The sequence below is a fragment of the Halichondria panicea genome, chromosome 4 (genome assembly GCF_963675165.1).
Source record: "Halichondria panicea chromosome 4, odHalPani1.1, whole genome shotgun sequence".
Classification (NCBI taxonomy): Eukaryota; Metazoa; Porifera; class Demospongiae; order Suberitida; family Halichondriidae; genus Halichondria; species Halichondria panicea.
Genome location: NC_087380.1, coordinates 394,999 through 422,035, shown reverse-complemented (window position 1 = coordinate 422,035; position 27,037 = coordinate 394,999). Strand labels below are relative to the sequence as shown.

General features: G+C 44.4%; 4 protein-coding genes across 5 annotated transcripts; all 4 read right to left on the bottom strand.

Annotated features, from left to right (window-relative positions):
• Positions 1 to 212: 212 nt before the first annotated feature.
• LOC135334779 (uncharacterized) lies at positions 213 to 17,397 on the bottom strand. Its single transcript, XM_064530096.1, has 25 exons — positions 16,195 to 17,397; positions 15,400 to 15,618; positions 15,066 to 15,266; positions 14,836 to 15,018; positions 14,570 to 14,788; positions 14,304 to 14,504; positions 13,949 to 14,161; positions 13,697 to 13,885; positions 13,280 to 13,645; positions 13,085 to 13,202; positions 4,275 to 4,408; positions 4,005 to 4,202; positions 3,720 to 3,910; positions 3,572 to 3,662; positions 3,369 to 3,451; positions 2,927 to 2,963; positions 2,503 to 2,717; positions 2,137 to 2,430; positions 1,805 to 2,048; positions 1,683 to 1,747; positions 1,484 to 1,618; positions 1,300 to 1,428; positions 1,086 to 1,237; positions 894 to 1,029; positions 213 to 509 (listed from the first exon to the last, which is right to left on the bottom strand). The coding sequence occupies exons 1-25, from the start codon at positions 16,268 to 16,270 to the stop codon at positions 429 to 431; spliced, it is 4,170 nt and encodes a 1,389-aa protein (XP_064386166.1). The 5' UTR covers positions 16,271 to 17,397; the 3' UTR covers positions 213 to 428.
• On the bottom strand, positions 2,997 to 23,009 carry LOC135334800 (sushi, von Willebrand factor type A, EGF and pentraxin domain-containing protein 1-like). The gene is made up of 15 exons (XM_064530127.1): positions 22,851 to 23,009; positions 22,612 to 22,800; positions 22,383 to 22,553; positions 22,149 to 22,337; positions 21,910 to 22,083; positions 21,682 to 21,864; positions 21,287 to 21,637; positions 21,200 to 21,238; positions 21,036 to 21,153; positions 20,849 to 20,982; positions 20,546 to 20,743; positions 20,243 to 20,442; positions 20,040 to 20,130; positions 19,626 to 19,917; positions 2,997 to 3,157 (listed from the first exon to the last, which is right to left on the bottom strand). The coding sequence occupies exons 1-14, from the start codon at positions 22,993 to 22,995 to the stop codon at positions 19,694 to 19,696; spliced, it is 2,406 nt and encodes an 801-aa protein (XP_064386197.1). The 5' UTR covers positions 22,996 to 23,009; the 3' UTR covers positions 2,997 to 3,157; positions 19,626 to 19,693.
• LOC135334844 (receptor-type tyrosine-protein phosphatase T-like) lies at positions 18,309 to 19,559 on the bottom strand. The gene is given in 5 exon segments (XM_064530204.1): positions 18,309 to 18,592; positions 18,682 to 18,781; positions 18,783 to 18,973; positions 19,038 to 19,252; positions 19,459 to 19,559. Coding segments are annotated over 5 exon segments (816 nt in total). The 5' UTR covers positions 19,508 to 19,559; the 3' UTR covers positions 18,309 to 18,331.
• An 856-nt stretch (positions 23,010 to 23,865) lies between the features above and the next one.
• On the bottom strand, positions 23,866 to 26,929 carry LOC135334820 (receptor-type tyrosine-protein phosphatase alpha-like). 2 transcript variants are annotated; one of them, XM_064530163.1, is made up of 10 exons: positions 26,558 to 26,927; positions 26,117 to 26,331; positions 25,750 to 26,043; positions 25,417 to 25,660; positions 25,295 to 25,359; positions 25,096 to 25,230; positions 24,912 to 25,040; positions 24,699 to 24,850; positions 24,508 to 24,643; positions 23,866 to 24,133 (listed from the first exon to the last, which is right to left on the bottom strand). In XM_064530163.1, exons 1-10 carry the CDS (start codon positions 26,616 to 26,618, stop codon positions 24,053 to 24,055), a joined length of 1,512 nt encoding a protein of 503 aa, XP_064386233.1. In that variant the 5' UTR covers positions 26,619 to 26,927; the 3' UTR covers positions 23,866 to 24,052. The 2 variants fall into 2 exon arrangements, with proteins under 2 accessions (XP_064386233.1, XP_064386232.1); XM_064530162.1 differs by having other exon boundaries at positions 23,866 to 24,643; positions 26,558 to 26,929.
• Between the last annotated feature and the right edge of the window lie 108 nt (positions 26,930 to 27,037).

The window sequence follows — 27,037 nt, the reverse complement described above, 5'->3', positions numbered from 1 at the left end:
GCATGGATTATGGGAAAGTGTTCCCAATGGCTGCTGCATGCAGTACAGTTTGGAGCTCTTTTATGACTTTTGTTCATAGCTAACAAATAGCTGGCGCTTTAGTGCAAGGGTATATAACTCATGAATAGGAATAAAATCCAAGAGAACATCGTAACTAGAGGCCAATCTGTTAGTTTTTGTCCAATTGCAGTTACACCTGGAATAGACACACGCACATGCTATTATCTGTTATTTTTAAAAACATCAAGTTGAATTCAGGGTGATTACAAATAGCTGTGGTGATTATACAAAAAAAGAGCTCTACAAAAAGGTATAGTCAAAAGGAAGTCAATATCTTTATATATTATTCAGGCCTGTCCATGCATATCTATTATACTCAACAGAGTCCATAATTACATTTGTTCATTTCTTGTGTTAGTTCATGTACATTAAATATCTTGGAAGTTGGCATAGTTGTCAAAGGAGTCCAAGTAGACCAGAGTAGCATCAAACAGATCCTTGTAGTTGTCCTGTGAGGGGATACACTAACTACAGTATTTGCTTGATCAGAGGCCGCTCTAGTATAAAGGCAGCACTCAAATAGTAGCCTCCCTACAGCCCATCTTCAGTGCAATAGAAGCCGCTCTCAAAATAATAGAAGACTCAGTGAACTTTGACCCTATCTGAGGCTATCATCTGCACGTGGCAGTCATATTGATTGACGCGCAAATACAGTACACATGATGGTACAAAACCACATTGCAAATGACACTAATCAACAGTACAGAGGCTTGAAGCTTTTACAATATATTGTATCAGAGGACAACCTGGTATGGGTTGGTACAGGCCCTAGACAAGGTCTGGCTCTTGTAATGGTACAAGCTTCCCACTATGTAAGCAGCAGATGAACTCACGACTGAGGGTACTGCCCCTGGCTTGTGGACCCTGAGAGCCTTGACCACCTGGAACACATCCACCACTCCCTCTGTCTTGCAACGGTCAATGGTAGTAGCTACAGAGCAGTACATACCAGAGCGGGTCGCAGTGTCACTGGATAGGGGACAGGTTATATAATGTCCATATAAGGTAACAGCACTTGTACGTACTTGCAATGGACCAGTACAGGCTTGTTTCCAGTCCTCCTTTGAACCTTTATAACCTCCTCGTTGACGTCAGTTACAGTCTTGAGGTTCTCACACTTTCCACTGCTCTTCCAGTTAGTGATGTGGAACTGAGTCAATTGATGGGCCTTTTGGGTCTGCATGGAGGCAACAAGGAATAGAGAGAGGTTTGAAGGCAACAAAGAGATGCATGACGTACCTTTTCATTGAGGACGCTCAGTTGCCTCATAACAAACCCAGTGTTGGTTTCCTCCCCCAAGTTATCGATGGTGAACTCACCGAAGGAGGTGACATTGCCACTCTCTGGCCAGTACTGGGAGCATGCCTCCTACACATACACACACACTCAACAGGGAGGACCTCTAATGGAGACCATCTCTTACCTGCCCATTCTCACTGAGTGGAGTCAACATCACAACAGCCGCACACTTCCTGTCATAGATCACTTTCCAGAAGTTACGCACAGTTGAGTCCAGTGGATTCTGGGCAATGATGTATGCCTTCTGGTGCTTGTAGCCCTGGAGGGAGGGAGGGGACCATGAGAGTACAATAGGTCAAGGGCTCTAGTAGTTGAACACTTACATGAGCAAACACAGCATGAATGTAGTCAGGTTGCTCTCCCTTCAGAATCACACGACTGGTCTCAGCTATTGTTGGGGACACAGTGAATGGATATAATGTACACAGTTAGCAGCAGTCCTTACGTGGCAGATAGTCCATGTTCCTGTTCCTGGCAGCATTCTTAACAGCAATAGGACTTTGAACTTCTTTGGGATTTGGAGTAACTTGTTCCATAATTTGGAACTGGTATTGGAAATCTGAGATGGTTTTTCCCGGGGACACTAATGACATCTTCTGTATCTGTCTGCGCAGATCTCCAGCACTGATCTGAGTGTCTCCACACGTCACTGACTCCAGGATAGCATCGTGGATGAACACATACTGGTCCTATAGGGAGAGGGGCAATGAGCATGCTCAGTAGAATCAAAATGGCAGCAATGATGGAAGCAATAGCATCAGAGTGATGTATACCTACCTGTGTTTGTACAAGCTTCATCCTCTGGTTGCGAGATTTGACAATGGTGCCGGAAATATCGATGAGACCATCGACTGAGATCTGATCGAGGACATTATCAATGGCAATGTAAGTGCCTGTGCGTCCCACACCAGCACTGCAGTGGATCAAAATAGGACCTTTCGATGGCTTGTGCTGAGACTTGATTCGACGATGGAACCCAAGAATGGGCGTGGCATAGTCAGGCACACCGTGATCAGGCCAGGCAGTGAAATGGAATAGCTTGACTCTCAGCACACGACGATCTCCATCCAACTAGAGGCAGGGGAAGAGAGGCGGATAATAATCCACCATTCTCTTATATAAAGCCGTGGCATTGTAACTCACTGAAGCCTCCAGTGTCCTGATGGTGTAGTCAGCCAGTATCTGCTGATCTGTAATGGCCACTGTGAATGGTCCAAACTGCTTCTTCCCAGACTCTGGCCAGTACTGTTGACACTTGATCTTGTTGTTCTCCATGAGGTTGGTGAGCATGACTATTATGGGTGGTCTCTCCTGCCACATGAGACGCCAGAAGTCCACCAGAGTTCCTGGCAGTGGCCCTATAATTATAAAGATTACATTACACCGAAATTATACAATCAGTTACAAAATGGTTTACAGATCATACTCTCATAGTAGCTAGTAGCAGTAACAAATGTGTTTCTAGCTGATTAGTTACAGTTTCAACTGTGCCCACAACAAGGTAACCAATGACTACCTCAATGCCCATATAAGGTAATGGTACACACTTAGTAACCCAGGACCTCACCTTGTGTTGCGATGAACTTTTTAGGTTTCTTGTATCCCTGAGAAGAGAAGTCATAAATTATCATATACTGAAAGTACCGCGTGTGCTTTTTATTGTATGGATCTGCTGGTGGACGCACAAAAGCTTTGATAAATGAAGCTACAGTATCAGACTATCAATTCAATATAACATTTGCAAAGAGTGGAACATGGATAGCAAGTACACACACACACACAGTACCATAAATTATACCTCGCTGCGCATGCACAATATACATGCAGTGTGTATGTGAATGAAAGGGCCAGTTTAGACAGCTAAGGTTTCATTGTAAACTCAACAAGTGTGCCATTAGCAGTGGAATGCAGCAAGTCATTAGGCAGATGTATACACACTGTAAAAGCCACAACAATAAAAACAAAAACATTGAACCATTAAAATAAGAGCTCCACACACACACACTCACGTCTACATAGCAGGCATTGATGTAGTCACTCTGACAGTCCTCTTGTCCAGGGATGGGGTCTAGGATAATGAGGTTGTCATCATCTGCAGGAATATGTGTGATTAGTATGAGATATGAGAACACACACACACAGTGCTATGACCTCCATCTGCCTGTGTACACACAACTGCTAATATGTGCTAACTCTCAGGACATACACTCACACACAGCAATGTTGCCAAATCTGTTGTTGAGTTTGTTCTCAGGAGTCACTGAAATAATCACTGGATGACCCCTCTCCCCACTGTCCAGATTCTGAGTGTGTGTGTGTGGATAAGGTACATACGCCCACACACACAGCTATAACATTACCTTGTAAAGATCTTTGAACTTCTTATTGCTGCCAGCATGGAGGTCAGCCACGTACGCTCCAAACTCTGTCACAGGTATGGGGGCGTAGTCCACCCCCTCACTAGCCTCACCACCCTCACTCATCACTGTTACCGTGACGACCTGTTGTGTTGTTGACCCTGAGGCTCCAGTAACCACCAGTTTATACACACCTACATACAGAGTTGTGTAAACATTAATCTTAGTTTTCAATATGCACAGTAAACATTCTTATGCCATTGTAGGTACATTATAGCCTGTACTCACCAGCATGCTTAGTCTCCACACTAGGGAAGGATATTCCACCGTCCTGGTCCAGTTCTGTGGCATAGTCTGCAGTCACCTCCCTACCATCGTGGTACCAGGTGAGACTGGGTGGAGGGTGACCTCCCACCTTCACCCTCAGATACACCTCCTCCCCCTCCGTCACATGAGTATCACTAGGAAACTCTACTATACTAGGCTCTGAAATATAGACAAATAGTTGGTGCTGAAAGTTTAGTATACAGGACCCCAAAATAGTTAACAAAAACTTACCGTCAACTTTCTCAATGGTGACTTTACTGTCTTGTCCGTTGCTCTTCTTGAAGGATGCTTGATAGGGGGTGGGGCGAGGGGGAGGGGCATGGCGTGGGGAGGGGCTGTACTTGGTCTGGTTGCCACGAAGTTTCCTGTACACAAAACAACACATTATTACATGCACACATTCTGATGATAGTCTCACCTCCAGAAGTAGACCCCGACAATGATACCCACCACAATGACAGCGGTTAGAATGAGTAACACAATGACTACACCTGCCACCACACCTCCTGTGTTGCTAGCTCCAGTGGATCCAGGGTCTGTGGGGAGGGTCATATAAAGAGACAATAAAATAATAGGACAGGTATAGTACTGACCTCAGTCATGCACTGAAACATGGCATAATATACTAATGCATGAGAACACAGACCCACTTAAATTACCTAACTGCAAACAGAATGTTGCGTTATATCCAGTATTGTCAGGAATCACACAGCAGTAGGAGCCAGTGGGGCCTGACACAGACCCTCGATGATGGAGTCTGAGTGCACCTGTATCTCCAACACTGTACAGTAGATCAGTGACTGAATCAGTAATGTCTAGACTCCTTGTGACAGCTGTTCCATTTGGTAGTAGCCAATCTCCTAATCCATTGGCACTATTGGGATGATCTTGTCCTGTACAGCAAATAGTTGAGTCAGTTCTGCAAGTCAATGATGTCTCAGTGGTATCTCCGATGGTATCTATGGCAACCTGCGAGTTATTAGCAGCATAGTTGGTGGTTCCCATGGAGACGTAGACAGGAGGTACTGTGGGGTGGGGGATTGTAAGTCTGTTAGAGTTCATTGTACTAACTTACATTGACAAGTGAGAGCTGTTCCACTCCACAATCTGTCAGCTCCACACACTCTGGTAGCAGTGCTGGTAGTGGAGGGTACGTATCCATTCAAGCAGATCTGTGTAGCCACTGTTCCCTGAGGGCGTAGTGCGGTACTAGAGTTGTAGACGATCATTCCATTGGTTGGTACAGTAAGGTCAGGACATGTCGGTCCTGTGTTCACTGTATCATAGATATAAGAGAGAGGGATTGGATACGAGGTCATATGCGCCAACTCAGAACATTTGTACGGCGGATCCACGTTATATAGACTAACCCTCAAATTAGTATAAAAAAGGCTAACTTTTGAGAATTTCTCTACTCCCGAAGTAAGCCAGACTAGTTAGAGAGCATTAATGCATATCTGTAATTTTGTCTATTTTATCGCTTCCATTAGTCTTCTGGTACTGTTTATTTCCAATCTGAATAGTGTGATATTCTATGCCTTTCTTGTCCGCAGATCTGTCGCGTCACGAGGCAAACCTGCGCAGAGAAAGAATATACCATGCAACACTAGCAATAATTTTGTATTCATGTTCGTTATAGCATAATTACTTTGTGATAGAGTGATTGGTCTGTGTCGGTTTGTATAATTATGTGTGTGTGTGTGTGGACACAAAAATGAGTTTTTTGAGTGAACTAGACGCTTTCATACATGGACTGCTTAATGAGACGAATATTGAAGGCTAGTTATAGTTAAAACTTGTAGCGAAGGTGACGAAAACACTATCTTCCAATCTTAGATTCACGATCATTCCCCATAATGATAATAGGGTCATTACGGTAAAAACTTTTGTATCCAAGTTTTTCCGCTGTGCAATGAAGCTCAACGCTCTATGAGCATCTTTTTTTTGTCATTTATTTATGTGCAGCTGGGCATGGCCCAGCCACTGTTGTATGTACATTATCCATATAAGCCACGTTCACCATACTTTCGTCTAACAATGATAGCTAGTACCACATAAATTAAGGTCACGTGACCTCGTTTCCAATCTCTCTCTCTGAAGCTAACTGTTAACTCACTTTGACAGGTTGGAGCTGTTCCATCCCAGGTACCACCACTCCCACAAGTCCTCACTGCCTCTCCAACAAGACGGTAGCCTTTGCCACAAGAGTGAGTAGCTGTACTGCCCACTGGTCTGTTGTTAGTGGAGCCACCATCACTGTAGGAGATTACCCCGCTGGTGGTAGCAGTTAGATCAGAGCAGGTGGTGGGTCCTGTGATCACTGTAGGGTAATTTCTATGAGATCTAGCATAACTATTTATACCACACTTATGTCACCAATATTATCTCATTGGTCAACAGCTGTACGATATAGAAGAATAACATACAGACCCAGGCATGCACAGTTTTCTAGGTGTTTTTCATTGTTCAAGGAAGTATATGCAAACAGAAAGAAGCGGAGCCATGCTTGATGGTATACTATAAGACTATAAAGCAACGGCAGAATCACGAAAGCTGCTCTCCAACAAAATGGCTAAGCGTCAATAGGTCAATGGGAGTAGATAAAAAAAATGTTGGCAAGAAGAGCCTCCAACTCCAGTAAGGGATATCGAATGCACAATGCTTGTATCTACCAGAAATATGACACAATCTTCATTGAGTTTAGGCACGTATATATATTCACAAACACACGACTTACTTTGACACATTGGAGGTGACCCATCCCAGCTCCCTCCACTCACACAGGTCCTGGTGCTACCTCCAGTGAGAGTGTAGCCAGTGTTACAGGAGTGCACAGCAGTAGAGGAGAAAGGTCTGTTGTCAGTGGATCCACCACTGAACATAATCATCCCATTGGTCAGTGAGGGTAAGTCAGGGCAGTTAGCTGTATGGGAGACGATACACTAAAAAAACAAAACAGTACAGAGTCCATTCCACTTACGCTCACACCTAGGAGCAGTCCCACTCCACACTCCATCACTCACACAAGTCCTGGTGCTGCCTCCATTGAGAGTGTAGCCAGTGTTACAGGTGTAGGTGGCCACAGTGTCCACTGGTCTGCTGTTAGTGGATCCAGCACCACCATAGTCAGTGACCCCATTTACCAGTGATGGTAGGTCAGAGCAGGTTATCACTATGGGAACAGTTACACTCAACGTACATTACTATACACATTCAGTCATCCTTACCCTCACACACTGAAGCTGACCCACTCCAGGTTCCATCACTCCCACAAGTCCTCACTGACACTCCAACCAGAGTGTAGGGACCAAAGCAGCTGTACCTGGCAGTAGCACCCACTGGTCTGTTGTTAGTGGATCCACCAGCATAGGTTATGTCACCATTAGAGATGGTTGGGAGATCATCAGAACATGTTACTGAAGTAACTGCAAGAGGGGGTAAAGGTTATAAACAGAGTTGTGATGGTTTCATGAACTCGTATAGGTGGTGAACATACATGGTGGGTGGTATAACACACAGATAATTTGAGATCTACTCACCCAGGTTAGCACAGAGGGTCATATCTCCTCCAGTAGTTGGTACAGTACAACAGTAGGACCCGGTTGGAGTGACGGGGTTGGTAGTCTCTCTACGGTTTAGTCCAATGATCTGACTAAAACGATTCCTGTTACTGTAGAACTGCTGTCCAGTAGTCGCTGAGTCCTTATTCTTCAGTAACACACTTCCATTAGGATACGTCCACTGTCCTAGTGGTCCATTACCACCGTTGTCACCACTTCTACAGCAGGCAGTGAGGTCAGTGTGACAGGTGAGAGAAGGGAGACTACCATCCTCTCCAATGGTAGTGATGAGGATCTCAGTATTGTCAGTGATGATACTAGGACCAGTTCCCAGTGTCAGGTAGACTGCATGGAACCAACATGCAACATCATATACAAGCCAAACACATACCATAATTCAGTGCATGCAGCCGATAGAGTAGATAGTCACAAATTTATGAGTTAAATGTATCTTAAGATTAGAAGATATGGTGCTGATACCATTGTGTGTAAACATAATTATTCCATTGTTATAGTTTAGGGGTGCGATTGTAATCAGATACTATACCTTATATACTAAGGGATTTTGAGCACTGCAGAGGATGGTGTAAATCATTGAACCTTTCATAAGATAGAAGACAAAACTATATTCTATAGACATTGTGACATAATTATAGCTGTTGGTATTTCTAAGCTCTATTCACCCATACACTGTAACCATTTTTGCTGTTCTATTACACCACGCACCTTATGTTTCCATGAACATATTCATTCTGTACACGATGGTATCAGCACCATTTTTTGACTCACTTTGCTGTCCCCCTGCCAGTGCAGTGAGCCCAGAGAGCAGGACCACACACACTAGTCCACACAGCATGGAGGTCATGGATAGTCTCTCTTCAATGGTAGACAGTTAGTATAGGTATCCCTATAGCTATAGCTGTGTTGTTGCAGCTAGACAATAGATACCTTGTGGCCCTATAACTATCTGCAAGTAGAGTATTATACTGCTAGGCCCAATTTCGTGGCCCTACTGCTTTTACCTCTAAATACAAGCTAGCTCATTCAAGTGGGTGTAAAACAACTATAATTATGACTATACACAAGAGGGTAGATACATGCATGTAACAAGAGTAGATAAAAAGTGCTGACTCATGCAGGTTTGGAGTTTTACTGTAGATTGACCAACCAGCCACCTCCTCTGACAAGTTATATTTCAGAGGAGATCTGACATGCGTGCATGCACAAATCATTACAAGTGCAGTACATAATTGGCCTGGTCGTTATCAAGTGACCACAAAAACTGATCAACTGTAGATACACTTTCCCTTAATCCATGCCATGCCATGTTATGCTTGTACACTGTTAAACACTAATTGTGCTATTGTCTGCGCTATTATCTGTTGTTTGAAAACATACACTTTAATGAATTCATGGTAATTACAATTAAAGCTGTGGTGATTATACAAAAAAGAGCGCTACGAAAAGGCTAATAGGAAGTCAATATCTATATAAATTGTTCAGGCTTGTCTATATATATTATACTCAACAGAGTTCATAATTATAACCATTTGTTCATTTCTTGTGTAGTTTATGTACATCAAATATCTTGGAAGTTGGCATAGTTGTCAAAGGAGTCCAAGTAGACCAGAGTAGCATCAAACAGATCCTTGTAGTTGTCCTGTGAGGGGATACACTAACTACAGTATTTGCTTGATCAGAGGCCGCTCTTGTATAAAGGCCGCCCTCAAATAGTAGCCTCAGTGAACTTTGACCCTATCTGAGGCTAGCATCTCTGCACGTGGCAGCCATATTGACTGACGCGCAAATACAGTACACATGATGGTACAAAACTACATTGCAAATGGCACTAATCAACAGTACAGAGGCTTGAAGCTTTCACAATATCTTGTATTAAACAGTATGGGTTGGTATAGGCCCTAGACAAGGTCTGGCTCTTGTAATAGTACAAGCCTCCCACTATGTAAGCAGCAGATGAACTCACGACTGAGGGTACTGCCCCTGGTTTGTGGACCCTGAGAGCCTTGACCACCTGGAACACATCCACCACTCCCTCTGTCTTGCAACGGTCAATGGTAGTACCTACAGAGCAGTACATACCAGAGCGGGTCGCAGTGTCACTGGATAGGGGACAGGTTATAATTATAATGTCCATATAAGGTAACAACACTTGTACATACTTGCAATGGACCAGCACAGGGTTGTTTCCAGTCCTCCTTTGAACCTTTATAACCTCCTCATTCACGTCAGTTACAGTCTTGAGGTTCTCACACTTTCCACTGCTATTCCAGTTAGTGATGTGGAACTGAGTCAATTGATGGGCCTTTTGGGTCTGCATGGAGGCAACAAGGAATAGAGAGAGGTTTGAAGGCAACAAAGAGAGATGCATGACGTACCTTTTCATTGAGTACGCTCAGTTGCCTCATAACAAACCCAGTGTTGGTTTCCTCCCCCAAGTTATCGATGGTGAACTCACCGAACGAGGTGACATTGCCACTCTCTGGCCAGTACTGGGAGCATGCCTCCTATACACACACACACTCAACAGGGAGGACCTCTAATGGATACCATCTCTTACCTGCCCATTCTCACTGAGTGGAGTCAACATCACAACAGCCGCACACTTCCTTTCAAAGATCACCTTCCAGAAGTTACGCACAGTTGAGTCCAGTGGATTCTGGGCAATGATGTATGCCTTCTGGTGCTTGTAGCCCTGGAGGGAGGGAGGGGACCATGAGAGTACAATAGGTCAAGGGCTCTAGTAGTTGAACACTTACATGAGCAAACACAGCATGAATGTAGTCAGGTTGCTCTCCCTTCAGAATCACACGACTGGTCTCAGCTATTGTTGGGGAAACAGTGAATGGATATAATGTACACAGTTAGCAGCAGTCCTTACGTGGCAGGTAGTCCATGTTCCTGTTCCTGGCAGCATTCTTAACAGCAATAGGACTTTGAACTTCTTTAGGATTTGGAGTAACTTGTTCCAGAATTTGGAACTGGTATTGGAATTCTGAGATGGTTTTTCCCGGGGCCACTGATGACATCTTCTGTATCTGTCTGCGCAGATCTCCAGCACTGATCTGAGTGTCTCCACACGTCACTGACTCCAGGATAGCATCGTGGATGAACACATATTGGTCCTATAGGGAGAGGGGCAATGAGCATGCTCAGTAGAATCAAAATGGCAGCAATGATGGAAGCAATAGCATTAGAGTGATGTATACCCACCTGTGTTTGTACAAGCTTCATCCTCTGGTTGCGAGATTTGACAATGGTACTGGAAATATCGACCATACCCTCGGCTAAGATCTGATCGAGGACATTATCAATGGCAATGTAAGTGCCTGTGCGTCCCACACCAGCACTGCAGTGGATCAGAATAGGACCTTTCGATGGCTTGTGTTGGGACTGGACCCGATGATAGAATACAAGAATGGGCGTGGCATAGTCAGGCACACCGTGATCAGGCCAAGCAGTGAAATGGAATAGCTTGACTCTCAGCACACGGCGGTCTCCATCCAACTAGAGGCAGGGGAAGAGAGGCGGATAATAATCCACCATTCTCTTATATAAAGCAATGGTATTGCAACACTAACTCACTGAAGCCTCCAGTGTCCTGATGGTGTAGTCAGCCAGTATCTGCTGATCTGTAATGGCCACTGTGAATGGGCCAAACTGCTTCTTCCCAGACTCTGGCCAGTACTGTTCACATTTGATCTTGTTATTCTCCTCGAGGTTGGTTAGCATGACTATTATGGGTGGTCTCTCCTGCCACATGAGACGCCAGAAGTCCACCAGAGTTCCTGGCAGTGGTCCTATAATTATAAAGGGTAAAAACATTACATTGCACCGAAATTATACAATCAATTACAAAATGGTTTACAGATCATACTCTCATAGTAGCTAGTAGCAGTAACAAATGTGTTTCTAGCTGATCAGTCATGACAAACTATGCCTACAACAAGGTAACCAATGACTACCTCAGCCCATATAAGGTAATGGTACACACTTAGTAACCCAGGACCTCACCTTGTGTTGCTATGAACCTTTTAGGTTTCTTGTACCCCTGAGAAGAGAAGAAAAAATTCATGAATTATCAGATACTGAAAGTACCGCGTGTGCTTTTTATTGTTTGGATCTGCTGGTGGAGTACCGTATACCTCGCATAAATTATACCTTGCTGCGCATGCACACAACATACAGTGTGTACGTAAATGAGTTTAGACAGCTAAGGTTTCATTGTATACTCAACAAGTGTGCCATTAGCAGTGGAATGCAGCAAGTCATTAGGCAGATGTATATACACTGTAAAAGCCACAACAATAAAAACAAAAACATTGAACCATTAAAATAAGAGCTCAACACACACACACTCACGTCTACATAGCAGGCATTGATGTAGTCACTCTGACAGTCCTCTTGTCCAGGGATGGGGTCTAGGATAATGAGGTTGTCATCATCTGCAGGAATATGTGTGATTAGTATGAGATATGAGAACACACACACACAGTGCTATGACCTCCATCTGCCTGTGTACACACAACTGCTAATATGTGCTAACTCTCAGGATATACACTCACACACAGCAATGTTGCCAAATCTGTTGTTGAGTTTGTTCTCAGGAGTCACTGAAATAATCACTGGATGACCCCTCTCCCCACTGTCCAGATTCTGAGTGTGTGTGCGGATTAAGTACACGTAGTTGATTGCACACACAGCTAGTATACATAACATTACCTTGTAAAGATCTTTGAACTTCTTATTGCTGCCAGCATGGAGGTCAGCCACGTACGCTCCAAACTCTGTCACAGGTATGGGGGCGTAGTCCACCCCCTCCATCCCCTCACTAGCCTCACCACCCTCACTCATCACTGTTACCGTGACGACCTGTTGTGTTGTTGACCCTGAGGCTCCAGTAACCACCAGTTTATACACACCTACGTACAGAGTCATGTAAACATTAATCTTAGTTTTCAATATGCACAGTAAACATTCACTGTTATCTTATGTCATTGTAGGTGCATTATAGCCTGTACTCACCAGCATGCTTAGTCTCCACACTAGGGAAGGATAATCCACCGTCCTGGTCCAGTTCTGTGGCATAGTCTGCAGTCACCTTCCTACCATCGTGGTACCAGGTGAGACTGGGTGGAGGGTGACCTCCCACCTTCACCCTCAGATACACCTCCTCCCCCTCCGTCACATGAGTATCACTAGGAAACTCTACTATACTAGGCTCTGAAATATAGACAAATAGTTGGTGCTGAAAGTACAAATGCTCTTTTTCCTACCGTCGACTTTCTCAATGGTGGCTTTACTGTCTTGTTTGTTGCTCTTCTTGAAGGATGCTTGATAGGGGGTGGGGCGAGGGGGAGGGGCATGGCGTGGGGAGGGGTTGTACTTGGTCTGATTGCCACGATGTTTCCTGTACACAAAACAACACATTATTACATGCACACATTCTGATGATAGTCTCACCTCCAGAAGTAGACCCCGACAATGATACCCACCACAATGACAGCGGCTAGAATGAGTAACACAATGACTACACCTGCCACCACACCTCCTGTGTTGTCAGCTCCAGTGTCACCAAGGTCTGTAGGGAGGTTGCTAGTGATGAATTCAGTCACTGAAACGCAGCAAAATTAAGGATGAAAACACAGACCCACTTACCTAACTGCACACAGAATGTCACATCTTTTCCAGTATTATCAGGAATCACACAGCAGTAGGAGCCAGTGAGGCCTGACACAGACCCTCGACGATGGAGTCTGAGTGTACCTGTATCTCCAACACTGTACAGTAGATCAGTGTTTGAATCAGTAATGTCCAGTCTCCTAGTGACAACTGTTCCATTCGGAAACAGCCAATCTCCTAATCCATTGGCACTATTGAGATTATCTTGTCCTGTACAGCAAATAGTTGAGTCAGTTCTGCAAGTCAATGCTGTCTCAGTGGTATCTCCGATGGTGTCTATGGCAACCTGTGAGTTATTAGCAGCATAGTTGGTGGTTCCCATGGAGACGTAGACAGGAGGTACTGTGGGGGTGGGGGATTGTAACTCAGTTAGAGTTCATTGTACTAGCTTACATTGACAAGTGAAATTTGACCCACTCCAGGTCCCATCAATCTGACAAGCTCTGACACTCCCTCCAGTGAGAGTGTAGCCATTGTCACAAGTGAAGGTAGCAATGGACGTATTAATAGGTCTGCTGTCAGTAAGTCCATCAGTGTAGGCAATGACTCCATTCATTAGTGGTGGTAAATCAGAACAAGTTCCTGAAATACATGTAGTTAACATAATTATATATTCAACAAATGTATAAATTCACTTTCACTTACGCTGCTCACACACAGGAGCTGACCCACTCCAGGTACCTCCGCTCCTACAAGTCCTCATTACCTCTCCATCAAGACGGTAGCCACTGTCACAAGAGTGAGCAGCTGTACTGCCCACTCGTCTGTTGTTAGTAGATCCACCAGCACTGTACGTGATCATCCCATTGGGTAGTCGAGTAAGGTTAGGGCAGATGGTGGTTGGGGGATCAGTGGGCCCTGTGTTCACAGTGTAGGGTGTGAGATCCTCAAGATTAAATTTTTAACTACGTTTACTTCAAACCAGAAATTTGATTCACAATCTTAATTGGATTTACGTGTGTATATACTTACAAACACAAACTGCAGATCTAGAGCTCACCTTGACAAGTTTGAGCTGACCCATCCCATCTCCCACCACTCACACAGAACCTGGTGGTACCTACAGTGAAAGTACCTCCAGTGAGAGTGTAGCCAGTGTTGCAGGAGTGCACAGCACTAGAGCTGAAAGGTCTATTGTTAGTAGAACCATCACTGTAAATAATCATCCCATTGATCAATGGAAGCAAGTCAAGGCAGTTAGCTGTATGGGAGACGATACACTCAATAAACAAACAGCAGTATACAAATTAAGTCCATTCCACTCACTCTGACACACTGGGGCATCAGTACTACTCCACACTCCACCACTCCCACAAGTACTGATGCTGTCTCCAGTGAGAGTGTAGCCAGTGTTACAGGTGTAGGTGGCGGCCACAGTGTCCACTGGTCTTGGACTAGCAGTCTCCATATTGTAGCTGATCATTCCATTGGCTGGTACAGTGAGGTCAGGACAGGTGGTAGGTGGTTCAGTGGGTCCTGTGTTCACTGTATCAAGAAAGATGAAGCAACTGTTAAGATGCAGTGGAACTCACATTGACAGGTTGGAGCTGTTCCACTCCAGGTCCTATCATTCTGACAAGCTCTGATACCTCCAGTGAGAGTGTAGCCATTGCCACAAGTGAAGGTAGCAATGGTATTAATAGGTCTGCTGTCAGCAAGTCCATCAGTGTAGGTAATGACTCCATTCATTAGTGGTGGTAAATCAAAACAAGCAACTAAAATAGTGAATCAACAAATAAACTGTACAAATTCAAACACTTACGCTGACAAGTTGGAGGTGACCCACTCCACACTCCACCACTAGCACAGACCCTGGTGGTACCTCCAGTGAGAGTGTAGCCAGTGTCACAGGTGAAGGTGGCCACAGTGTCCACTGGTCTCAGACTAGCAGTCCCCATATTGTAGCTGATCATTCCATTGGCTGGTACAATCAGGTCAGGACAGGTGGTGGGTACTGTGTTCACTGTGTAGGGTATGATTGAGATAATACCAAACATATTTACTTCACAACCAGAAATTGATCGACCATATCATCTTCATTGTGTTACGTACGTATCGTATATACTCACAAACACAAACTGTAACACAGGGCTCACTTTGACAAGTTGGAGCTGACCCACTCCATCTCCCTCCACTCACACATACCCTAGGCCTAGTGATCATGGTACCTCCTGCGGCAGTGAGAGTATCTCCAGTAAGAGTGTAGTTAGTGTTACAGGAGTACACAGCACTAGAGCCGAGAGGTCTGTTGTCAGGGGATCCAGCACTGTACATAATCATCCCATTGGTCAGTGAGGGTAAGTCAGGGCAGTCAGCTGTATGGGAGACAATACACTGAACAAACAAACAGTACAAAGTCCATTCCACTTACGCTGACAATATTCCATTATAGTGGGAAATGCATTACGTGAAAACGGGGTGATCGATATAAAAAAAATGTAAAATGTATATGTAACATTAATTATCTCGGTAAGTATATATAAAGTGTTTCTGGACACAGAAAGTTGAATTGAATGATTTATCCGGGTAACACAATAGGCCTCTCAAGGGTGTTAGACAATAATTACTCCAGCTTACTTTTGTATGTTATAGCCCTTATGAGACGCTATACTCTAACGAAAAAGCACTATAAACATAGTGATTTTGAGCACTGCATTGCAGAGGATATGTAGACATGTAAGCATGATTTAAAAGATAGCCAAACTATCTATAGATGTTGTGACAAGTGACAAGGTCCCAGCTTAGCGGGAAACCGTTGATAATTTCTTACTAACCGATTACCCACTGTAACTTAACTCACTCACCACTTTATGTTGCCATGGAAATATTATTTTTTTATGTAGCTTATTTATTCACCTACACAATTAAGGGTATATCATTTCTTGACTCACCTTGCTGTCCTCCTGCCAGTGCAGTGAGCCCAGAGAGCAGGACCACACACACTAGTCCACACAGCATGGAGGTCATGGGTAGTCTCTCTTCAATGGTAGACAGTTAGTAGGTATCCCTAGCTAGCTAGCTGTGTTGTTGCAGGCTGCAGCTATACTATAATACAATATCTTGTGGCCCTTTAATTGTAAATTATAGACCGCACGCTATAATTATAGCCTTAGGCCCATTGCAGTGGCGCTATATATACGACCTCCCTGTGCATGTATGTACAGTACTGCTAGCCTTAGGCCCATTCAAGTGGGTGTAGATCTACTTCTTATCATAATTAAGTGAGTGTAGTTATTGTACTGTTGTAAGGAAATTGAATGCAACTATAATTATTACATGTTATATACATGTGTTGAAACTGCTTGTGTTTTGCCTGCAGGTATTGGATCCCTACATGAGACCAGTCAGCATGCTCACAGAAATTGTTATACTTATAATATAGAGACACTTTCCCATAATCAAGGCCATGTAAAATATGTTATGTAATCTGTCATAATTATGTCTGCATGCCCTATTAATATTGGTTATTAATTTGGTTATTATCATTGAATTCAGGGTGATTACAAACAGCTGTGCTCGTGATTACACTAAATAAAGAGTTCTATGATAATTATTATTGTACAAAAAGGTGTCAAAAAGGAAGTCAATAATCTCTATACATTATTCCATACAAATATGTTATACTCAACAGAGTCTATAATTATATATTGTTCATTTCTTGAGTAGTTCATGTACATTAAATATCTTGGAAGTTGGCATAGTTGTCAAAGGAGTCCAAGTAGACCAGAGTAGCATCAAACAGATCCTTGTAGTTGTCCTGTGAGGGGATACACTAACTACAGTATTTGCTTGATCAGAGACCGCTCTTGTATAAAGGCCGCCCTCAAATAGTAGCCTCCCTACAGCCCATCTTCAGTGCAATAGAAGTCCCTCTAAAATAGTAGCCTCAGTGAACTTTGACCCTATCTGAGGCTATCATCTCTGCACGTGGCAGTCATATTGACTGATGCGCAAATACAGTACACATGATGGTACAAAACTACATTGTATGCAAATGGCACTTATCAACAGTAAAGAGGCTTGAAGCTTTTACAATATCTTGTATTAAACAATATGGGTAGGTACAGGCCCTAGACAAGGTCTGGCTCTTGTATTAGTACAAGCCTCCCACTATGTAAGCAGCAGATGAACTCACGACTGAGGGTACTGCCCCTGGCTTGTGGACCCTGAGAGCCTTGACCACCTGGAACACATCCACCACTCCCTCTGTCTTGCAACGGTCAATGGTAGTAGCTACAGAGCAGTACATACCAGAGCGAGTCGCAGTGTCACTGGATAGGGGGAGATTATATAATGTCTATATAAGGTTACAGCACTTGTACGTACTTGCAATGGACCAGTACAGGGTTGTTTCCAGTCCTCCTTTGAACCTTTATAACCTCCTCATTGACGTCAGTTACAGTCTTGAGGTTCTCACACTTTCCACTGCTATTCCAGTTAGTGATGTGGAACTGAGTCAATTGATGGGCCTTTTGGGTCTGCATGGAGGCATCAAGGAATAGAGAGGTTTGGAGGCAACAAAGAGATGCATGACATACCTTTTCATTGAGGACGCTCAGTTGCCTCATAACGAACCCAGTGTTGGTTTCCTCCCCCAAGTTATCGATGGTGAACTCACCGAAGGAGGTAACATTGCCACTCTCTGGCCAGTACTGGGAGCATGCCTCCTACACACACACACACACACTCAACAGGGAGGACCTCTAATGGAGACCATCTCTTACCTGCCCATTCTCACTCAATGGAGTCAACATCACAACAGCCGCACACTTCCTGTCATAGATCACCTTCCAGAAGTTACGCACAGTTGAGTCCAGTGGATTCTGGGCAATGATGTATGCCTTCTGGTGCTTGTAGCCCTGGAGGGAGGGAGGGGACCATGATAGTACAATAGGTCAAGGGCTCTAGTAGTTGAACACTTACATGAGCAAACACAGCATGAATGTAGTCAGATTGCTCTCCCTTCAGAATCACACGACTGGTCTCAGCTATTGTTGGGGAAACAGTGAATGGATATAATGTACACAGTTAGCAGCAGTCCTTACGTGGCAGGTAGTCCATGTTCCTGTTCCTGGCAGCATTATTAACAGCAATAGGACTTCGAACTTCTTTAGGATTTGGAGTAACTTGTTCCAGAATTTGGAACTGGTATTGGAAATCTGAGATGGTTTTTCCCGGGAACACTAATGACATCTTCTGTATCTGTCTGCGCAGGTCTCCTGCACTGATCTGAGTGTCTCCACACGTCACTGACTCCAGGATAGCATCGTGGATGAACACATATTGGTCCTATAGGTAGAGGGGGCAATGAGCATGCTCAGTAGAATCAAAATGGCAGCAAGGATAGAAGCATTAGCATTAGAGTGATGTATACCCACCTGTGTTTGTACAAGCTTCATCCTCTGGTTGCGAGATTTGACAATGGTACCGGAAATATCGATGAGACCCTCGGCTGAGATCTGATCGAGGACATTGATTGGCAATGTAAGTGCCTGTGCGTCCCACACCAGCACTGCAGTGGATCAGAATAGGACCTTTCGATGGCTTGTGTTGGGACTGGACCCGACGATGGAATGCAAGAATGGGCGTGGCATAGTCAGGCACACCGTGATCAGGCCAGGCAGTGAAATGGAATAGCTTGACTCTCAGCACACGGCGGTCTCCATCCAACTAGAGGCAGGGGAAGAGAGGATGATAATAATCCCACCATTCTCTTATTATTACACTAACTCACTGAAGCCTCCAGTGTTCTGACGGTGTAGTCAGCCAGTATCTGCTGATCTGTAATGGCCACTGTGAATGGTCCAAACTGCTTCTTCCCAGACTCTGGCCAGTACTGTTCGCACTTGATCTTGTTGTTCTCCATGAGGTTGGTGAGCATGACTATTATGGGTGGTCTCTCCTGCCACATGAGACGCCAGAAGTCCACCAGAGTTCCTGGCAGTGGTCCTGGAGGGAGAAAAACATTACACTGAAATTTTACTGAACCATATGCAATAAGTTACAGTGGTTTGCAGAACAGTGGTCATACTCAGTTGTAGCAGTAACAAATATTTTTCCAGTTACAGTTTCAACTGTGCCCACAACAATGTAAACAATGACTACTTCAATGCCCATATAAGGTATGGTACACACTTGGTAACCCAGGACCTCACCTTGTGTTGCTATGAACTTTTTAGGTTTCTTGTGTCCCTGAGAATACATTGTAAAGGAAAGTTATACATGTTTAGATGTGTGTGTACTAACAAGCTAGTACACACACACACACACACACACACACACACACACACACACACACACACACACACACACTACCGTATACCTCGCTGCGCATGCACACAACATACAGTGAGTACGTGAAAGAAAGGACCAGTTTAGACAGCTAAGGTTTCATTGTATACTCAACAAGTGTGCCATTAGCAGTGGAATGCAGCAAGTCATTAGGCAGATGTATACACACTGTAAAAGCCACAACAATAAAAACAAAAACATTGAACCATTAAAATAAGAGCTCAACACACACACACTCACGTCTACATAGCAGGCATTGATGTAGTCACTCTGACAGTCCTCTTGTCCAGGGATGGGGTCTAGGATAATGAGGTTGTCATCATCTGCAGGAATAGGTGTGATTAGTATGAGATATGAGAACACACACACACACAGTGCTATGACCTCCATCTGCCTGTGTACACACAACTACTAATATGTGCTAACTCTCAGGATATACACTCACACACAGCAATGTTGCCAAATCTGTTGTTGAGTTTGTTCTCAGGAGTCACTGAAATAATCACTGGATGACCCCTCTCCCCACTGTCCAGATTCTGAGTGTGTGTGTGTGTGTGTGTGTGTGTGTGTGTGTGTGTGTGTGTGTGTGTGTGTGTGTGTGGATACAGTACTAGTACATATGCCCATACACAGCTAATATAACATTACCTTGTAAAGATGTTTGAACTTCTTATTGCTGTCAGCATGGAGGTCAGCCACGTACGCTCCAAACTCTGTCACAGGTATGGGGGCGTAGTCCACCCCCTCCACCCCCTCACTAGCCTCACCACCCTCACTCATCACTGTTACCGTGACGACCTGTTGTGTTGTTGACCCTGAGGCTCCAGTAACCACCAGTTTATACACACCTACGTACAGAGTCATGTAAACATTAATCTTAGTTTTCAATATGCACAGTAAACATTCACTGTTATCTTATGTCATTGTAGGTACATTATAGCCTGTACTCACCAGCATGCTTAGTCTCCACACTAGGGAAGGATAATCCACCGTCCTGGTCCAGTTCTGTGGCATAGTCTGCAGTCACCTTCCTACCATCGTGGTACCAGGTGAGACTGGGTGGAGGGTGACCTCCCACCTTCACCCTCAGATACACCTCCTCCCCCTCCGTCACATGAGTATCACTAGGAAACTCTACTATACTAGGCTCTGAAATATAGACAAATAGTTGGTGCTGAAAGTTGAAAAAAGCTCTGTATAATTATATAGGATACAAAAATAGTTTAAAATAGGACAAAATGTTGTTTTTCTTACCGTCAACTTTCTGGATAGTGACTTTACGGTCTTGTCCGTTGCTCTTCTTGAACGATGCTTGATAGGGGGTGGGGCGAGGGGGAGGGGCATGACGTGGGGAGGGGCTGTACTTGGTCTGATTGCCACAAAGTTTCCTGTACACAAAACAACACATTATTACATGCACACATTCTGATGATAGTCTCACCTCCAGAAGTAGACCCCGACAATGATACCCACCACAATGACAGCGGCTATAACAATGACTACACCTGCCACCACACCTCCTGTGTTAATGGACCCAGAGCCTCCAGTGGTGGCATTAGCTGTGGGGAGGTTGCTAGTACATGGTCAGTAAATGGGACCACTTACTTGTAGTGGGAGGAGGAGAGGTAATGATGACTTCAGTCACTGAAAACAACAGTAACTATAGACGTCATCATAGCAAAACGCACTCACCTAACATCACACATAACGTTGTGTTATCTCCAGTGTTGTCAGGAATCACACAGCAGTAGGAGCCAGTTGGGCCTGACACAGACCCTCGACGATGGAGTCTGAGTATCCCACCAGTATCACGGGTGGAGACAAAGGGAACAGAGGGGCTAACATCAGTACATCTAGGAACAACCTCTCTATTGGGAAACCTCCACTCTCCTGCTGCAAGGCCATCACTTCCACGACAACATTGAGCATTGTCAGTTCTGCAGATAAGCGCCTCGTCATCAGTCTCCCCGATGGTGTCTATGGCAACCTGTGAGCTATTAACAGCATAGTTGGTGGTTCCCATGGAGACGTAGACAGGAGGTACTGTGGGGTGGGGTGATGGTAGAATAACTAGCAGACCAACTTACATTGTTGGCAGGTAATGATCACTCCACTCCATGCTCTGTCAGACTCACATGTCCTCTTCATCCCACCAAACATTCTGTATCCCTCAGTACAGAAGTGTGTAGCCACAGCTCCCTCTAGTATGGGGGCAGTGTCTGGATTGTAGCTGATGAATCCATTGGAGAGGGTGAGGTCAGGACAGATGGCTATGAGAAATAGTCTGATACAATACCTTCAGTGATGTGTCTTACCTGTACACACTGGTACTGTATTCCAGCTCCCACTAGCAAGACAAGTTATCGTAGCTGATCCTGACCTTTGATACCCAATGTTGCAGGAGTAGGTAGCCATTGCTCCGAATGTTGTACCAGTAGAGCTGGTCATCATTTGATTGTTAAAAGTGGGAGGGGGCCCACAGGGGACAGCTGAATGGGAGAGGAGGGAGGTTGTCAGTCACATTGAAACATTTAATCACATTCGATTCATGTACGTTGACAAGTGATGTCATCTCCACTCCACATTGTGTCAGACTGACATGTCCTAGTAGTAGTGGATGAGGACAGTTGGTACCCAGTGACAGTACAGACGTGTGTAGCCACGGCTCCCTGCAGTCTGGGGGTGGAGGTTGGATTGTAGAATATGACTCCATTGACCAGAGTAGGAAGGTCATCACAGAGGGCTGTGGGAAATAGCCTGATACAATATCTTCAGTGTTGTGTCTTACCTGTACACACTGGTGCTGTGCTCCAACTCCCACTAGCCTCACAAGTTATGGTGGCTAATCCTGACCTTTGATACCCAGTGTTGCAGGTGTAAGTGGTCGTCTCTCCGAATGTTGTACCAGTGAAAGTCCTGCCACTATTGGTAACAGTAATAGGGGGGCCACAGGAGACAGCTGAATGAGAGAGGAGGGAGGCTGTCAGTAATATTGAAACATTTAATCACATGCATACGTTCACAAGTAATGACATCTCCACTCCACATTCTGTCAGACTGACACATCCTAGTAGTAGTGGATGAGGACAGTTGGTACCCAGCGACATTACAGAAGTGTGTAGCCACGGCTCCCTGCAGTCTGGAGGTGGAGGTTGGACTGTAGAATATGAGTCCATTGGCCAGTTCAGGGAGATCATCACAGAAGGCTGTGGGAAAATAGTCTGATACAATAATTATCTTCAGTGTTGTGTCTTACCTGTACACACTGGTGCTGTGCTCCAACTCCCACTAGCCTCACAAGTTATGGTGGCTAATCCTGACCTTTGGTACCCAGTGTTGCAGGTGTAGGTGGCCATTGCTCCGAATGTTGTACCAGTAGAGCTGGTCATTATTCCATTCATTAGTGGTGGTAAATCAGAACAAGTTCCTGAAATAGTGAACATCACATTCAACAAATAAACTGTCAATTCCACTTACGCTGACAAGTTATAGGTGACCCATTCCACACTCCACTTACACAGACTCTGGTGGTACCTCCAGTGAGAGTATAGCCAGTGTTGCATGAGTGTGTAGCTCCAGATTCTTCCGGTCTGTTGCCAGGGGATCCAGCACTGTACATAATCATCCCATTGGTCAGTGAGGGTAAGTCAGGGCAGTTAACTGTATGGGAGACGATACACTCAACAAAATTAATATTCACATGCATACATGCACTATATATATATTAAGTATTATACACGGACTCACCTTGCTGTCCCCCTGTCAGTGCAGTGAGCCCAGAGAGCAGGACCACACACACTAGTCCACACAGCATGGAGGTCATGGGTAGTCTCTCTTCAATGGTAGACAGTTAGTAGGTATCCCTAGCTAGCTAGCTGTGTTGTTGCAGCTAGTATAATATTTAGTGACACTAACCATGTCCCTGTAAGCAGTAACGGCATCCTATAGCTTTAGGCCCATATTGTAGTGGCGCTATATATACACGACCCCCTCCCCCATTACGTACAGTACTGCTAGCGCGTTATAGGCCCATTCAAGTGGGCGTAGATCTACTTTTTACTCTTATTAGGAAATTGAATGCTACTATTACATGATCATAATTATAATGTGTTGAAACCGCTTGTGTTTTGACTGCAAGTATTGGATCCCTACATGAGACCAGTCAGCATGCTCACAGAAACTGTTATAGAGACACTTTCCCTTAATCCATGATATGTTGTGTAATTATGTTTTATAATTATGTCTGCCGCTATATTATCCATTTGAAAACATCAAGTTATAATTATCTATTCATTGAATTCAGGGTAATTTCAAACAGCTGTGCATGGTGAGTATATAAACAGAGCTCTATGACAATTATTATTGTACAAATCAAAAGGAAGTCTATAAATTATTCCTATTATACTCGACAGAGTCTATAATTACATTTGTTCATTTCTTGTGTATAGTTCATGTACATCAAATATCTTGAAAGTTGGCATAGTTGTCAAAGGAGTCCAAGTAGACCAGAGTAGCATCAAACAGATCCTTGTAGTTGTCCTGTGAGGGGATACACTAACTACAGTATTTGCTTGATCAGAGGCCGCTCTTGTATAAAGGCCGCACTCAAATAGTAGCCTCCCTACAGCCCATCTTCAGTGCAATGGAAGCCGCAATCAAATAGTATCCTCAGTGAACTTTGACCCTATCTGAGGCTATCATCTCTGCACGTGGTAGCCATATTGACTGACGCGCAAATACAGTACACATGATGGTACAAAACTACATTGAAAATGGCACTAATCAACAGTACAGAGGCTTGAAGCTTTCACAATATCTTGTATTAAACAGTATGTGTTGGTACAGGTCCTAGGCAAGGTCTGGCTCTTGCAATAGTACAAGCCTCCCACTATGTAAGCAGCAGATGAACTCACAACTGAGGGTACTGCCCCTGGCTTGTGGACCCTGAGAGCCTTGACCACCTGGAACACATCCACCACTCCCTCTGTCTTGCAACGGTCAATGGTAGTACCTACAGAGCAGTACATACCAGAGCGGGTCGCAGTGTCACTGGATAGGGGGAGGTTATATAATGTCCATATAAGGTAACAGCACTTGTACGTACTTGCAATGGACCAGCACAGGGTTGTTTCCAGTCCTCCTTTGAACCTTTATAACCTCCTCATTCACGTCAGTTACAGTCTTGAGGTTCTCACACTTTCCACTGCTATTCCAGTTAGTGATGTGGAACTGAGTCAATTGATGGGCCTTTTGGGTCTGCATGGAGGCAACAAGGAATAGAGAGAGGTTGAAGGCAACAAAGAGATGCATGACATACCTTTTCATTGAGGACGCTCAGTTGCCTCATAACGAACCCAGTGTTGGTTTCCTCCCCCAAGTTATCGATGGTGAACTCACCGAAGGAGGTGACATTGCCACTCTCTGGCCAGTACTGGGAGCATGCCTCCTACACACACACACACACTCAACAGGGAGGACCTCTAATGGAGACTATCTCTTACCTGCCCATTCTCACTGAGTGGAGTCAACATCACAACAGCCGCACACTTCCTTTCAAAGATCACCTTCCAGAAGTTACGCACAGTTGAGTCCAGTGGATTCTGGGCAATGATGTATGCCTTCTGGTGCTTGTAGCCCTGGAGGGAGGGAGGGGACCATGAGAGTACAATAGGTCAAGGGCTCTAGTAGTTGAACACTTACATGAGCAAACACAGCATGAATGTAGTCAGGTTGCTCTCCCTTCAGAATCACACGACTGGTCTCAGCTATTGTTGGGGAAACAGTGAATGGATATAATGTACACAGTTAGCAGCAGTTCTTACGTGGCAGGTAGTCCATGTTCCTGTTCCTGGCAGCATTCTTAACAGCAATAGGACTTCGAACTTCTTTAGGATTTGGAGTAACCTGTTCCAGAATTTGAAACTGGTATTGGAAATCTGAGATGGTTTTTCCCGGGGACACTAATGACATCTTCTGTATCTGTCTGCGCAGATCTCCAGCACTGATCTGAGTGTCTCCACATGTCACTGACTCCAGGATAGCATCGTGGATGAACACATATTGGTCCTATAGGTAGAGGGGGCAATGAGCATGCTCAGTAGAATCAAAATGGCAGCAATGATGGAAGCATTAGCATTAGAGTGATGTATTCCCACCTGTGTTTGTACAAGCTTCATCCTCTGGTTGCGAGATTTGACAATGGTACCAGAAATATCAATGAGACCATCGACTGAGATCTGATCGAGGACATTATCAATGGCAATGTAAGTGCCTGTGCGTCCCACACCAGCACTGCAGTGGATCAGAATAGGACCTTTCGATGGCTTGTGTTGGGACTGGACCCGACGATGGAACCCAAGAATGGGCGTGGCATAGTCAGGCACACCGTGATCAGGCCAGGCAGTGAAATGGAATAGCTTGACTCTCAGCACACGGCGGTCTCCATCCAACTAGAGGCAGGGGAAGAGAGGATGATAATGATCCCACCACTCTCTTATATAAAGCTGTGGTATTGCAACTCACTGAAGCCTCCAGTGTTCTGATGGTGTAGTCAGCCAGTATCTGCTGATCTGTAATGGCCACTGTGAATGGTCCAAACTGCTTCTTCCCAGACTCTGGCCAGTACTGTTCACACTTGATCTTGTTGTTCTCCATGAGGTTGGTGAGCATGACTATTATGGGTGGTCTCTCCTGCCACATGAGACGCCAGAAGTCCACCAGAGTTCCTGGCAGTGGTCCTATAATTATAAAGGGTAAAAACATTACATTGCACCGAAATTATACAATTAGTTACAAAATGGTTTACAGATCATACTCTCATAGTAGCTAGTAGCAGTAACAAATGTGTTTCTAGCTGATCAGTTACAGTTTCAACTATATATATGCCCACAACAAGGTAAACAAGGACCACATCTCGATGCCCATATAAAGTAATGGTGGACACTTGGTAACCCAGGACTTTACCTTGTGTTGCTATGAACTTTTTAGGTTTCTTGTATCCCTGAGAAGAGAAGAAAAAATTCATACAGATACTGAAAGTACCGCGTGTGCTTTTTATTGTATGGATCTGCTGGTGGACACACAAAAGCTTTGATGAATGAAGTATAATCAGATTATCAATTCAATATAACATTTGCAAAGAGTGGAAAATGGATAGCAAGTACACACACACACACAGTACCATAGATTATACCTCGCTGCGCATGCACACAACATGCAGTGTGTACGTGAATGAAAGAGCCAGTTTAGACAGCTAAGGTTTCATTGTATACTCAACAAGTGCACCATTAGCAGTGGAATGCAGCAAGTCATTAGGCAGATGATGTACGTACATACATGTGGTGTAATGGTCACAACAATAAAAACAATGAACCATTAAAATAAGAGCTCAACACACACACACTCACGTCTACATAGCAGGCATTGATGTAGTCACTCTGACAG